Genomic DNA, 14,530 nt, shown 5'->3' with positions numbered 1-14,530 from the left:
AAGACTGTAATACAATAATTTTTAAAAGCATCAGTATTTACGTAAGTTAATGTTTTTCAAAGATTGTAAAGATGATTTTACAAAAACTCCGATTAACTCAATCGGCAATTAACTCGTCAAATTACATTTTTTATGAATATAATTATTAATTTTACTTTATTCATTGATGGAAAGAAAGGATAGTTGATAAAATATAGTTCAGTTTAATTAAAACATAGTTCTGTTTATACATATAGAGTCTTATTATTACTTATTTTAGTTCGGTTTAATTTATATACTGTTGGTAATTTATAAACTAAACCTTATATTTTCACTAATAGCGTTTTCGGCTTGATCGGGTTTACATCAATTGATTGACATTACAAGCTGTACCAATAGAAAATCACGAAATATCATTGGATGCGTTCAGCGGACTCAACAGTTGAGTGAGTGCTCGCTGTTATTATCCACTGAACGTGCCCATTGATTCATCCCAGGTTAATGTAAACCTTGCTCTAAAGTGCAAATCTGATCGGGCCAAAAATGCCATAAGTCTATATTAATATACAATAGAAATTCATATATGACATGTTAAAACAATTTCATTTATAAATTCATTTTCAGCGATAAAAGATCTATAAGAATCACTTTTGTTTTATTATATATAGTATAAATAAAATTCATGTCGGATAATGTTATTAAAGTTTAAATTTTGCGATAACTTAAAATTACTGGTTTATTTTCTTTGCCCTCCATTTTTACTGTTGCTTGATGTATATGAAAGGTATGATACAATCTATAAAAACGTAAAATCCATAACAATCCATTTAAAATATAAAATTTCTTTATTACAGACAGCAAATTATACATGAATAAAATCTGAATTTGAAGTAGATATGTTCACCAATCAAGTTACTATAAAAAAATTATAAATAAAATAAAAAGGTTGTATGATAAAATATTGTATATATTTTATAATTAACAGCTTTTTATTTAGAAAAAATTTTATCACATAAGTTATAAATATCATTGTCAAGATGATCAATTTCTTCTTCATCAATATCGCTGTCAATGTTGTCATCTTCTATAATAGCTAATGATTTTATTTTCATTAATAAATCTTCTCTTTTCAGATTTGTTTCATCTCCATTCCTGTTCTTACTGTCAATTTTATCCGTATCAGTATTCAAACCCGAAGTACTAGGTTTTTTGCCATTATTTTCCTTACTTTTTACTAAAAATAAAGTAGAATAAACGCTTTTATTATATAAAATCATATATTCATACCAATTGTGTGCATAATAAATATATAAATAAAATTCTACCTAACAATATGCAACATAAAATACATACTCAATTGTTGATTCATGTAACGTAACAATGTTCTTCGTTTTCGTTCTGACATTGTTTTCAGAATTGTTTTAAATTCAGCATCCAATTTCATTTGTTCTTCCTTGCTATATATTCCTTCTACGATTTCTGTCTTCTGTCCACATTTCGAACATATTTCTTGTTGCTTTGCACAAGGCAAGCAGATATTATGATAAGAATGTTTCACAGTTTTTTGTTCACATTTAATACATTTCATTGCAGCTTTAAGCACTTTATACTTTTTGTATTTAATCTTCCACTCTATTATTTTTTTACAACGTTCACATACATTGGTAACCTGAGTGCTGTTAATTTGCTTTATTTTTTGAGACTTGTCATATAGATCATTTTTAAACGATTTTTGATTTTGATATTTTTGAGGCCTCGAACGATTAGCATTGCCTTTTTGACAACTCATGTTTCTATTATTATTGTAATATTTTTATAAATTCAAGTAAAAAGAAAGAATTCTTTAAATTTTCAATAAATTGTTGCAAATTTTATAACCTGAGAACATAAGAGAAAATATAAATATTTTACAATGTTATAAAATGCTTATTAACATCATAGTTAATTAATATTCAATGTAACGTGTGACGTTATTTCTAGCTTCAGTTTGATTGAGTTTCAAATTTCACAAAACGATATGCAATATATAAAACTCACAAACTTACATGATAAAATTGAAAAATGTATTTGTACACATGTGCAGAACATGTACTGATACTAACTGAATAGTACACTGATGTGTGAGCACTGAGCACTCGGAGCAACTCGGAGTACTACACTACCAGAAACCAGAACAGAGAGAATCAGAGAGGACAAGAGGGGCTTTTACCAGAGAGAAGTCGCAAAATGTTGCTGCGCACTACTGCCCTCTGAAGAAGTGGATGTAAGTTCACGATTAAAATATACATGCTAATATATTTCGTTTTAAACTTGGAATAGCTCGACACTCATAGCGTTTTTACTGGCAGAACCAATGCGCACTAGTTCTGCCAATGGAAAATGCAATCATTTTTAGTGTCAAAAAGATAACAAATGATAACATGAAAAGGTACCTTAAAGTGCGATCTATGATCTATACTTTTCGATCGAGTTCGTGCCTTGTCATTCTTACATCATGGTCATGACCTATGTAGTATGTTTATTTAATATGGCAGACCGCGGCGTCTATAATGTGATCGGCGACATCGGCGTTTTAATTTTCAATGACGTTGCGTTGACTAGTGACTGGCACCATCAAACTCAAGAAAAGCCTAAAATTCGTAAAATGACATGATTTAATGTAATTACTTGTGAATATAATATAACATATGGATTTAATAGCGAAATTTTACTATGGTGTAGATACGTGAATCCGGTGTATTCAACGTACCTATTAATTAATTCTCATAACGCGACTTGCATTGTATTGTTCGATGCGTGAAACATTGCACGTTATATAATTGACGAGAATGGCAGTCACTATTGGTGAGCTATTTTAGTTTTAACAATCTTTTTTTCTGCTTGTTGAAAAATAGTCTTTTTCATGATAAAAGTAGAAGAATGAAAATAAAAGCAGAGTTTTAATGATATCAAACAGTGTGTTGAAATGCTAATGTTAATATATATGTTTATATTGCAGATTCTGTGATACATCTGTGTTTCGTGGCGATTCTTTGGGGAGTAACCAATCCATTTATAAAGAAAGGTGCGCAAGGTTTGGAGAATATCAAGGCCAAGTCAGTTTATGGACAATTTTTTAAGGAGCAGTTATTTCTCATCACTAATCTGAAGGTAATTGCACCTACATGTACACATTTATCAAATTAATTTTATATTACAAAAGTCTAGCAAACAAGCTTGTTATTTCTTAGTATTTTGATGTCAAATGACATTATATATAATATGAAAACTGTTTAATAAGTCTGTGCAAAAATAAAGAAGACTCTGTTATTCAGGAAAAATCTTTTATTTTTCCTGAAACGTTGTATCTATTTAGAGATAATAAAATTTCATTTTAACCACACAACCAGTGTACAGACTCGATAAGGCATTCATCATTTACTAGCTTTTATTTTTCAATATAATCTCCTTTTAAGCTTATATATTTTAATATAATTTACAAATTACATAAATATTTTGATATGTTTTAATCGATGGAGTAGATTAGGTTTACCATAATGTTTATTCAACTTGATTTTAGTTTCCTATGCGTTTTGCCTTTCAAAAAATAATATTTGATCATTAGATAAAATTTTATTTCATCCATTTTTTACAAAATGCAAAACTTGATTGATTCAAACAATTACCAACAACAAAATAATTAACATATTTGATTAAAACTTGATGTATGTTCTTACAAATGATACCAGAAACTGAGAGTTTTGAACATTGTAATACTACAAGTACCATCTTTTGACTTTGCACATACTTATCAAATAGCTGTCATAATATTAAAAATAATTTTGTATAGCTTATAGGATATTTATTATTCTCTAAGAAAAACCTATAGAAGAGAGAGAGACCTAGAGTTTTTAGATTTTTCATTCTCGAAAATCAGAAATTTTTTCATGAAATGTTATTGTTGGGATTTATGGAAATTTTGAATATTTTACTTTCAAATTTAAATTCTATTTTTTTTAAACATTAGTTTTTGATGATGCAAAATGTTAGTAATAAGTATGGTATATACATTTGTGTATGTTTACATACATTTTTGTTTTCCGCGCGTTTTTATTAAAAAGAAATTAAAGTGACAGTAAAAGACTCGGCAGAATAGAGTAGTTCACATACATATTTTATATCCTGTAAGTTTCATGGCTCCAATTGTAGAAAATGATAGATACAGTCAAAAGTGTATTTATTGTGGAACTCCTGTCTTCTACGAATTTTTAATGTATATTTTATTTGCGTTGTTTGCACTCTAATTTCATTCCTTTATTCCATTAAAATTGCATTAAAAAATTCTTTAATCTTGTTTCGAATTTTGAATAAAAGTGGTAGGAAAATCTGGAAATTCTCAGGGATTTTTTTTTACGAGATTTTAGTAAATATCTTTGTTAGGAGTAAAGCGGGGAGCACAGACTTTTGCATAACGCATAAACCATATACATAAAGAATTTGATTGGCCCATTGACTCATGCATAAGAAAATGGGCCAATGAAATTCCTTATATGTATATGTATTATGCATTATGCAAAAGTCTGTGCTCCCCGCTTAATAGTATTTGCTGAGAATAACAGTATTCATAATTCATTTAATTTTTTTTACACAGTACATTGTGCCGTTTCTCCTTAATCAATGCGGTTCAATATTATACTTCTTAACCCTGCAAAGCAGTGACCTATCTCTGGCTGTGCCAGTTTCAAATTCTCTTACCTTCGTATTTACTGCAATCACAGGCTGGTTCCTGGGCGAGGAAAAAGTGCATAGAAGTGAGTACACGCAAGCTTATCTTTATAGTTAGAGAATGCTTTGAATCACTTGCTTTACAATCTGCTTCACATTTCAGATACGTATCTGGGAATGATACTTGTGCTGTGTGGAACCATATTATGTTGTTGGGATAAACTGAATAAAACCGAGGAATTATAATTTGTACACTGAAGATGACGATCATTAAGCACACATTGTTACCCTTCCTTTTCCTGTTCATCCATACTACCTGCCGATTAATCCACATCCATCCTGTGTAATGTAAGTACCACAATGATTAATACAATGAATTGAAATTCTTCTAACAAAGCAAACTCATGATATTCACTTTTTTGCTTTTTAATAATATAAAGCATTTAACATTAATATATTTTATTATTAATGATGCTAGTTTACATCATTGCGTTTATTAATCTTGTTATAAAATACTCCATCTCGGTTTTCACGCATCTTATAAAGAGGAGCAATGTCTGTGTTAATAGGTAATAGATTTTATTCTTAATTCCGTACAATATCGTCAATATATATTCATGATATTTACATGCATATCGTTTAATGATCCATATGTACACACACACACGTATATAGCACCGGGTAGGAATGAAATAGTAATTATGGTGCAAGATGACTATGTCGCCGTATTTAATTTGTTTCTTTGTCCACACGCAAAAGCGTATCACAGTACAACAGATAATGTCTAGCGTCGCGCGTTTTATTTCTCTACACTGTTATAAAAAATGATAAAAGAATCTCTCGACTTGTGTCGAACGTGGAAATTTCGCAACAGTGCATGTGTAATCTGTGATCCATGAATGTACAAAGAATTGTATATATATATATATATATATATATATATATAATGAAAACACAATAGGTCCTAGTAAAAATAGATTAAGAATTATGATTATCAACACAAATATTTATATACAATAAGCATGCAAAGATGAGATTGATCTTTGCACAGGAAAACATTCAGTAGATATCGCTACGTAACTGTCTGTTTTATAATTCGAAATAGTCTTTCGATTGTCGAAATGAAATTTAGAAATTTTTTTTTAATTTCTCACTAATGTTTATCGTAGAAAAATATTGCTTATTACTGAATATATATTTGAAAATTTTTATTCATTAATAGAGAATGTATAATATATACTAAGAATGTAGAGAAATGAAGATGGCACTTTGATTCACGGTAGAATAAAGTGACGCGTTAATTTTTCAGAAATGCGTAACGCACATGGATTTAATTACGTAAAAATGGGAAAAACATCAAATGTTAAAAGCACCTTTTGTCAAGTTCTGAAGGAAAAACAAAAGTTAATGCACGATGAAATGTTAATTCACAATGTATGTGAGAACATATTATAAACGCAATCTCATCATTTGCAACAAATTTAATCTGTTAAATTTGGCAGAGAGAAAGCTATTAAAATGAAGTAACATTCGACATATTGAGAAAATTCTCATTTTAAAATATACTTTATATTTAATTTTATACTTCTCAAGAGTTTACATTTCCGATCATTCTTTTGCAATCTTTTTTGTTACAAAGAATGTTATTATTTAATGTGCGAAGAGTATAATATTAATTTGACGCGTAAGTGAGGTTCAAATCTTTTTCGCATGTGCCTATGTATATATTTGGATAATTGTTTTTATTCTGTTACGTATAGATATATAGATCTATTTATACGGGGATTAAAACTTTGTGTCTTAGGTAGCACAGAAATTCCATAAATTCGCAAAATCGATTAACGTGTTGACAGCAATTAATTTACACGTCGTTGTCGCAATCATATACTCGGTTAAAAAATTAAAAATTCGCGTGGTCGCAATCGACATTCGCGCGATGTGCATGTTAAAAGGTGTATATTATCGATAAGTCGCGTCGTTATTAATCAGCGCGCGCCGGATATCGACGCTTATTAATCGCCTACGAAATTACGGATTACACTTATGAAACTCGAGACTAGCATTGATCAATGGCCGTCCAATTCAAGCGCGGGACTTCTTGCTCTTTAGCTTGAACCATCCTGCACTCTTGTTCGGGTCACGGGGCACGGACGTGGATCTGTTTAATTCCACTTTGGAGCCTATGCCTCGCGATTTGGTGGCCAGCGATTCCGTGGAAACAGTTCTATCCACTTTCTGCTTGTCCTTCGATTTTAATGTGCTGCGATTGATCGTACCTGCAATGAATGACATAGATATTTTCGTTTACAGGATTATTACATAGATATATAATAAATTGGTACTAATTGGATAAAGTATAAACCGAAGAGAACTAACAAATTCAAATAATTTAGCATTAGTTCAGATTATTTGCACAATTCAGCACTCCTTAATGATTAAGTTTTAATTAAATTTATTTCATTTTTCTTAACAACTTGAAAAAAATATAAATTCAATTTTTTTATATATTATACTTTAAAAATATTTGCAAAGGAATAAATCTATTTAATAATTAATCAAGTTCATTGTACAAATATCTCATTCTCTCTCTCATATTAAAAGATACAATGTTATTGTTCACTTAGTGAAACACTTACTATCAAATTTTTCAAGAATTTTTATTAATTAAAATTAAATAGAAAAAAAAGATACATTATGTATTGCCATTTACCAGTTAATTCTCTCTCTTTAAAGATTTGCATATATATTCTATCTAATAGATTAAATTATATTATGTTACTTTACTCAAGAGTAAGATCATTTACTTGTTTTAGAAAGATTATTATCTTTGCTTCGCCGAGCTTCTTTTCCTCGACGACTGAGGGTTTCGCGGCTTCGTTGTCTGCGTCTCATGGTCGCGATCGGTTTTGCATGCTGTTGCTGATCGTAGTTGATCTCGAACGGTTCCCTATAATGTCGCGGCTTCCACGGAGCAAGGACGCTCACGCTTCTCGACACCGTTCTCGTGTGTGATTGCAACGGTCGATTTAACTCCTCGCGACTTGCTGCCCGGCGTCGTTCGTTCGGGCCTGGTATTTCGCCGACTGGAATGCAGATATTGAGTCGTAATTAGAGTGCGGTTACGCTTGACGACATTTTCTACACTTTCACTGCTAAACATTATTCATATATAGATTACTAGTTAAATAACTTTAAATATCTGACCAGTGTTCAGTGTATTATATATTTTTTTAAAATAAATTTTCAATGACGCAAATGTGACAAGTATTGCAGAATTCAAGCGTTCAATGAACGATACGCTTCATAGCGCATGTCTATTATTGGCAGTGATAACTTTTCAGCTAAACATTATATCAAGATATTGGAGAAGTTCATATATATCTTTTTTAAGTGGATTGGTCAATATTTCCTTAGCAAAAATTTAATATAGAGCGTCATATTTTTATTACTTTCTAATTTTCAATTTAGAAAATATTATTTTACTTATCTGTCCAGGTTATAATTCACAAAAGATATCTCGTTTATTTATTATAGAATACGAATAATTACCAATAATTTTAGTATTTTTGCTATAATTGACTTAAATAAAATTTTTATTTAAATTTACAATTCTTTATTTTTTGTATTTTTGGTTATTAGATTTTTTAAAACAAGAGATTAAATATATTGCCCTAAAAAATAAATTATAGTGTTGCAAATCTCTTGGAATAAAACATAAAATCAAAATAATTTTGAATGCTATATTGGAGAAGTATTATATTTTTATTGTACCTGTAGCAGCATGGAGATACACCACAGATCTCTGCGATCTCTGAGAGTTTTGACTTTGCTGGCTACTATCACCCGTTGTACTCTCGCCCGAAGACAATGCGCTTTCAGCGAGTCTCGAAGATTTCCTTGGGGCTGATATGATACCCAAATTATAGCGGTTCGAATTCGTGACATCACGCCTCGAGCGGGCATGGTCGTCAACTCGTTTGTTTCTGAAATAATTAATTGAATTAATTACACCTTTTTATGATCTCTTCCGGGTATCGGTCACGTAATTTTTTTTCTAGAGTAGAAATGTAAAATGTTAAAATTTTTATATATGTGTATCTATATATATATACACAATATACAAAATTTTTACTTTTCACGTTTTCGCCACAGGAAAAAATTTACGTGATAGATATATGTATATCCTAAATTATATTTTTTCTATTTAATATATACTGAAAAAGAAATAATGTTATATCAACAGTAATATTTTATTTGAAAATAATCTTGTTGATTTAACAATACTTAATGAAATTAATACAATTTTATTAAAATAAGAGAATGCCATATTTGTTTTATTAATGTTATTAAATCAACAAAATTATTTTCAATTAAAATGGTGATATAACATCACTTTTTTAGTACATGTATAAATTCTTTTTTATAAGAATATGTAAGATCCTTTAATTTTGAAAAAAAAAAAAAACAATTACATATTTAGAATATTTAATATAATCTGGTTAAATATAATCGGACATTTAAAAAATAATATCCGATATATGCGTAAAATAATTGAAGCAAAATGAATAGGAAAAATAGATGACTGTAGTTTTGTTTATAATGATATTAATTAGAGCAAAACGCAATGACGATAAAAAGTCAACCAGACGACAGTCGAAATATTTAAATCACTCTTGCACGAAATATTTAACCGGTCGTGCATACGCGGCTTATATTACAGCATTTACCTGCGGTCTCTGTTGGACGAGACGGACTCCTGATCCGTATCGCCGAAGAAGCGGAGATTCTTTTGCACGGAAACTCGTTCAGGCGCAGAGGAAGCTTCCTCATCCTCGGTGCCGGTCGTCAAGATCTCGCTCTCGGGTATTCTTGGCTTTTTATCCACCGGCTGCAAAGTTATCGACGCTTCATTATTCACGATCTCGAGAGAGAGGAGGAGACACCAAATATAGCCACGTATAGATTATTTCTGCGTATAACAATTACGCCCGCTTATTCCAAATATCGATTTATCGAACGTTATAATTTCGCGCACAGAAGACGGACTTTGCAAGTGCGATAGATTGAAACGTATCGCTATAATGATATATTATTCTGTAGCACTATGTAATTTTCATAGCTAAGCACATACTTGGCTTCAGTTTCCTGACTTTTAGGGGCGGTTTCGCCAGTTCTCGATTAACTTTGACTATAGTTTAACTAATTCTTCGTGAGATCATCTCTTTCAAAAAAATTATTTTTTTAGATGTAAACGGCATAGAAAGAAGTTTTCGTATGTTTAACCTACTTACTTCTTTTATATTTTCCATTATCAAGATTCCTCACACTGTTATTAGAAACCCATAAAGAGTTCAGCGAAAACTATTTTAATTAAAATCTTAATAGATTTGTAAAATGATAATCAATATTTTTTATCTGATGGAATATGCAATATAATATAAATATGTTTAACGAAAGGTTAAGTGGATAAAAGAGTTTTTATCCAATAAAATTGATTTGCTTTCTATATTAATTGTCTATTGGGAATAATAAGATTAAGGATAAGGAGATTAAGGACGCTTCAAGCTATTAACGGGAAAATAGAATACGACGCGAAACAGTAACGTAGTAGATCGGACTCTTCTTTGTCAATTGTTTGAGACGAACGCAAAGTCAGACTGGCCTCCATCGAAGGTCGCCATTTTTCGGAATCCAGCCCCGTCTCTCGATCGGCTGGAAGAAAATCGCGCGAGCGTGTACAAAGCTGTATTCTTCCCGCGGTTCGCAAAAATCACGGTCTCCCCCCGTGGTTGCATCGCACGGCGCCTTCGTGAGTCATGATTCTCCCCGGGCCGACTCATCCGATAGATCATCGTCCACGGCGAGATTCATACGCACGCAATCATCTTGAACGAGCGCGCGCGCGGCGTCTCCTCTCCTCTCCTCTCCTTTCCGCTGCCTAAGATCGGAGGAGAATCGGGATCTGACAGAGATTATTCCCGTGCGCGCGCGGGCGCGCGGGACGATGGTCGGCTTATAGGGCTAGGCAAGCAACCTCCTGATCGGCACTTAATCTCGCGATTAAATTAAACCACAGAGCGCGGAGTTAGTTAAGCATTTAATCAAACCGGTAATTGGAGGTTGCGCTGCCCTAATGGCTCCGCGCAGCGACCCGCGATCTGACTGATGAATGCGCACGGGACTGGTGCGCGAGTTGCGCGCGAGATAACCACGGCACGATCTAGGAGAGTCCGCTCGTTATCGGATAATACTCTTAAAAAAGATTCGAAACCTTTCGGAGGGATGATTTGCCGCGTTTCTGATCAATTCCAAATATAACCCTTCTCGCCCACCTGACTCGTCAATTTTGAAGAAAGACACACGAAAAGAAGTCTTTAAGGATCTAAATACAATACTTGATACGAACTTAAAAACAACGTTAACCGATAAAAATATTTCGCTTATATATGTTATTAATTATATGTATTTAGTCCAGATTAAATAAAACAATTAAATGCGAAACTGCAAGCAGTGAGGTTTGGGTTGTTGCATTAAAGTTTTAGTAATCATTATTATTTATTTATTAGATGATCAATTAAAAATATGAAATGCTTTCTTATGTCTTAATCGTAGAATTGATTCTTTTAGGAGGGTTATTGTATATAATAGGAATAAAGAGAGACGAGCAAAAATAGGAAAGCTGTGTAAAGAAATAAAATTAATTTATGAAAAATAGAAAATGACGCTTCGTACCGTAGCATTGGATTTATTCTTCCTCGAGAGGGACTTGAACCAACCCTTTCTCTCCGCCTCTTGGCCCTGGTTGTCCCTGGTTAGGGTGTTGCTGGACTCGCAGAAGGACTCTTCTTCTCTAGTAAGAGTGCCGGTGGATCTCGAGAGTCTGGTCGGTCTGGGAGGGCTCGGACTGCCACTAGGTGTCGATAAGCGTCTGCGTTGACTATAATCCTCCTAAGCCAAAACAGAAAAATCGCATGTTATATTCAGCGACTCAGCGTCTTTCGAAGTACTATCTCTATATAACTACCACTTTCTCTCATCCGAACCTCTTCGAGCATAATTTACTTCGTAGATCCCGGTGGAGGATTATATCCAACCGTTATACGATTCACAAGAATTTATAGCTCGAAAACGAGGTGGACAAGGGGAAACTATTAGATCATAATTGGCATTCTTCCATGACGCTTCTTCGCGATAGTTTCATTTCGATGCCATTGCAATAATGGTTTCGAATATCTCTAAATCAAATCAAGTCACGACCGAGATCAAAATATTCCTAAAAAACAACATGCGCGGCTTGATTTCTATAATATTTCTACACGTTTATTAATAATGAAACACAATCAAGCGCCTTCCTTCGATCGATAATCTTAATAAGCTATGGATATGTTAAAATATAGATAGAAATAAGAGACATTTCTGGAACTGAAATCCTCTTTTAAAAAATAACGGCTTTTTTCTGACTGGATATCGTATTTAAACAATCAAAGATATAAAAACATATGACAAATAATTGTGAAATGATTTTATAAGAGTATTTTATAGTACTAATAAAACATTTTTTATTGAAGAATATTTTTATTTATAAAAATAAAAGATTAACGTTGGTTGTAAATAAAACTTTCACCATGATATACGATATCGAGAAAAAACATCAAATGAGATTACTTATTATCACGATTATAATCCAATCGTGTGGCGTAGATCCATACGAATCGTGTGAAACTTTATCAATTGACACTCAGTTTCTCAGAGATTTCAACGCGACAAAATGTAATAGATGAAAGCCACCTGCTTTTACCATTTATGTTAATCGTCGTTTCGCCAATTACACACAATTGATCGATCGTCGTGGTCTTCTATTCTACTACTCTATTCACGGGATGTAACGTAGGCGCAATGCCTCGACGGCTTGGAAAAACTCGCCCCCTCGCAAGCAGACAGGCAGACGCGTGTCCGTTTCATTCCCGACGACGTCCACGTCGTCGTTATTATTATCATCGCGTTTTGCATCATCACCATCATCAGCGCTGCCACCTCCGTCATTTACTCTCGCTCTCGCGCATGCATAATGCGTGCCGGCGCGCTACGGCTCCAGGCGCTTATCACGACTCTCCCCTATTTATTCATCGGTATTCCGGCAAAGACCACGCCGACGATCGTAATCGCAGCCGCCGTCGAGGCCGCCGAGGCCGTCGCTGGTACATACTGCACGTAACGCGCTCGGAAACTCCACAGGAAGTATCGCCTCATATCGTGTAATCGGAATGTTAATCTCGTACGGATCAATTGATCGATCGACGTGCGATTACGCGTTAGTTCTCATTGTGAAATCAGGACACCGTCAAAGAAATATAATACACCTTGCTCGAGTAAACTTAGTGAGCGTTTGACATGTAGAAATTATATTTTTGAGTCTATTCCTCATTAGATTTTGTCGATCATCTTGTAAATTTACTGAGATTATATTTATCTGAAATTTTGTTCATATTAAAAAATCATAGGATGATTTTTTTAATATTTTGATATAAGATATCGCATATAATTATAAAACTAAAATATTTTTTTAATACATTATATTTTTATACAGCATATAATAGACAAGAAATATATAATATATGATTAAATCAATAATAACAGATATTGTAGTATGAAAGCCAACGTCGGATGTTTTACGTATAAATAATTTTATATATTCGTATTCTACGATAATAATATTTAGACATTTCTGTCAGGTCCTAAGTATTTTAAATTAAAATTACAAAGGTTACATTAAATATTAATTTCACATTAAACAAAATTTAGTTACATTTCTACATTTGATTCTTTTGAATGGATCATCTGAAAACTGGAGATCAATCAAATTGAACGGTAGAAATATAATTAATTTTTATTTAATGTGTGAAATTAATTAATGTTTCTAATTTTAATTTGAAATACTGAGGATGACCTATATATATACAATATAAATAGAAACATCGAAACGTTTGTATGTTATTAATGTAGGATACGAATTTATAACATAAAAAAAATTGTTTACGCATAAAACATCCAGTATTTACTTTCACGCTCCTGATCTGTATATTATTATTATTTTAAATCAGATATCTCTCAATATATCTCACTGTCAGTATTACAGATATGCAAGTCTGGTGTGGAGGACAGAAAATTAAATACATTTTTCCCGAAAGTACTAAATATTTTTCTGTGTATTTGTGTGTATTATAAAGAAAAATAGGGATTAGTTAAAAAAATTGTTAAGGAAAGATATATCTCTATTAAGTATATATACAGTTATAGTGAGACCGAGATTCCTCTCGTAGTCTTTCACGTCATTCAAATAGCAAATCTGTTTAGATACCATAATTTTTTGAATAGTATTGGCGAGTACAGGAATATTGCGGCGATCGGTGCAGATTTTATGATTCTCTCTCCTTTCTCTTTTTCTCGCGCGCGCAATACACTGTGTACGTTGGAGCTTTCAATACGCAATATAATAACATATCACGGCTCGGCCGTGTATATATAGATGTGTACCCATCGCGTATAAATTCTTAAATGACTCACAATGAATAGCCCATATCGCGGAATCATCTGCATAGTACAAGCACGATGCACTTCCCTGGTACTCTCCACATATATGAGCAACAATATCTCGTGTGCTCTCCATAACGAGTCGCGGCGCGTACCGACGACGCGGCGACGACGACGACGAAGACGACGACAACGACGATGACGACGACGACGACGACGAGGGCGACGACGAGAACGAAGAAGAGGTCGAGTGATGTTGAGGATGAAGAAAAAGCTGAGGTCTCCGGTATAGAAAGGGAGCGGGGGGGGGGGGGGG

The 14,530-nt window shown here is 32.8% G+C and overlaps 3 protein-coding genes across 4 annotated transcripts in view; 1 reads left to right on the top strand and 2 right to left on the bottom strand.

The window, feature by feature from the left end:
• Positions 1 to 737: 737 nt before the first annotated feature.
• LOC108773966 (uncharacterized) lies at positions 738 to 1,834 on the bottom strand. Its single transcript, XM_018539957.1, has 3 exons — positions 1,333 to 1,834; positions 992 to 1,213; positions 738 to 775 (listed from the first exon to the last, which is right to left on the bottom strand). Exons 1-3 carry the CDS (start codon positions 1,766 to 1,768, stop codon positions 738 to 740), a joined length of 696 nt encoding a protein of 231 aa, XP_018395459.1. The 5' UTR covers positions 1,769 to 1,834.
• Positions 1,835 to 2,521: 687 nt separating this feature from the next.
• On the top strand, positions 2,522 to 5,075 carry LOC108774055 (transmembrane protein 234 homolog). The gene is made up of 5 exons (XM_018540066.1): positions 2,522 to 2,618; positions 2,701 to 2,823; positions 2,978 to 3,129; positions 4,610 to 4,769; positions 4,847 to 5,075. Exons 2-5 carry the CDS (start codon positions 2,808 to 2,810, stop codon positions 4,927 to 4,929), a joined length of 411 nt encoding a protein of 136 aa, XP_018395568.1. The 5' UTR covers positions 2,522 to 2,618; positions 2,701 to 2,807; the 3' UTR covers positions 4,930 to 5,075.
• Positions 5,076 to 6,344: 1,269 nt separating this feature from the next.
• Positions 6,345 to 14,530, bottom strand: part of blo (bloated) — a 122,552-nt gene continuing 114,366 nt past the window's right edge. For both annotated transcript variants that reach the window (XM_018540090.1, XM_018540091.1), the window contains exons 4-8: positions 11,416 to 11,631; positions 9,411 to 9,571; positions 8,455 to 8,666; positions 7,488 to 7,766; positions 6,345 to 6,959 (exon numbers count right to left, since the gene is read on the bottom strand). In XM_018540090.1, coding sequence (XP_018395592.1) covers positions 6,766 to 6,959; positions 7,488 to 7,766; positions 8,455 to 8,666; positions 9,411 to 9,571; positions 11,416 to 11,631 — 1,062 coding nt within the window. In that variant the 3' untranslated portion in view covers positions 6,345 to 6,765. The remainder of the gene's footprint in view (positions 6,960 to 7,487; positions 7,767 to 8,454; positions 8,667 to 9,410; positions 9,572 to 11,415; positions 11,632 to 14,530) is intronic.

Source organism: Cyphomyrmex costatus, unplaced genomic scaffold (genome assembly GCF_001594065.2).
Source record: "Cyphomyrmex costatus isolate MS0001 unplaced genomic scaffold, Ccosl1.0 scaffold23, whole genome shotgun sequence".
Classification (NCBI taxonomy): domain Eukaryota; kingdom Metazoa; phylum Arthropoda; class Insecta; order Hymenoptera; family Formicidae; genus Cyphomyrmex; species Cyphomyrmex costatus.
This window is presented reverse-complemented; position numbering and strand designations above follow the sequence as displayed.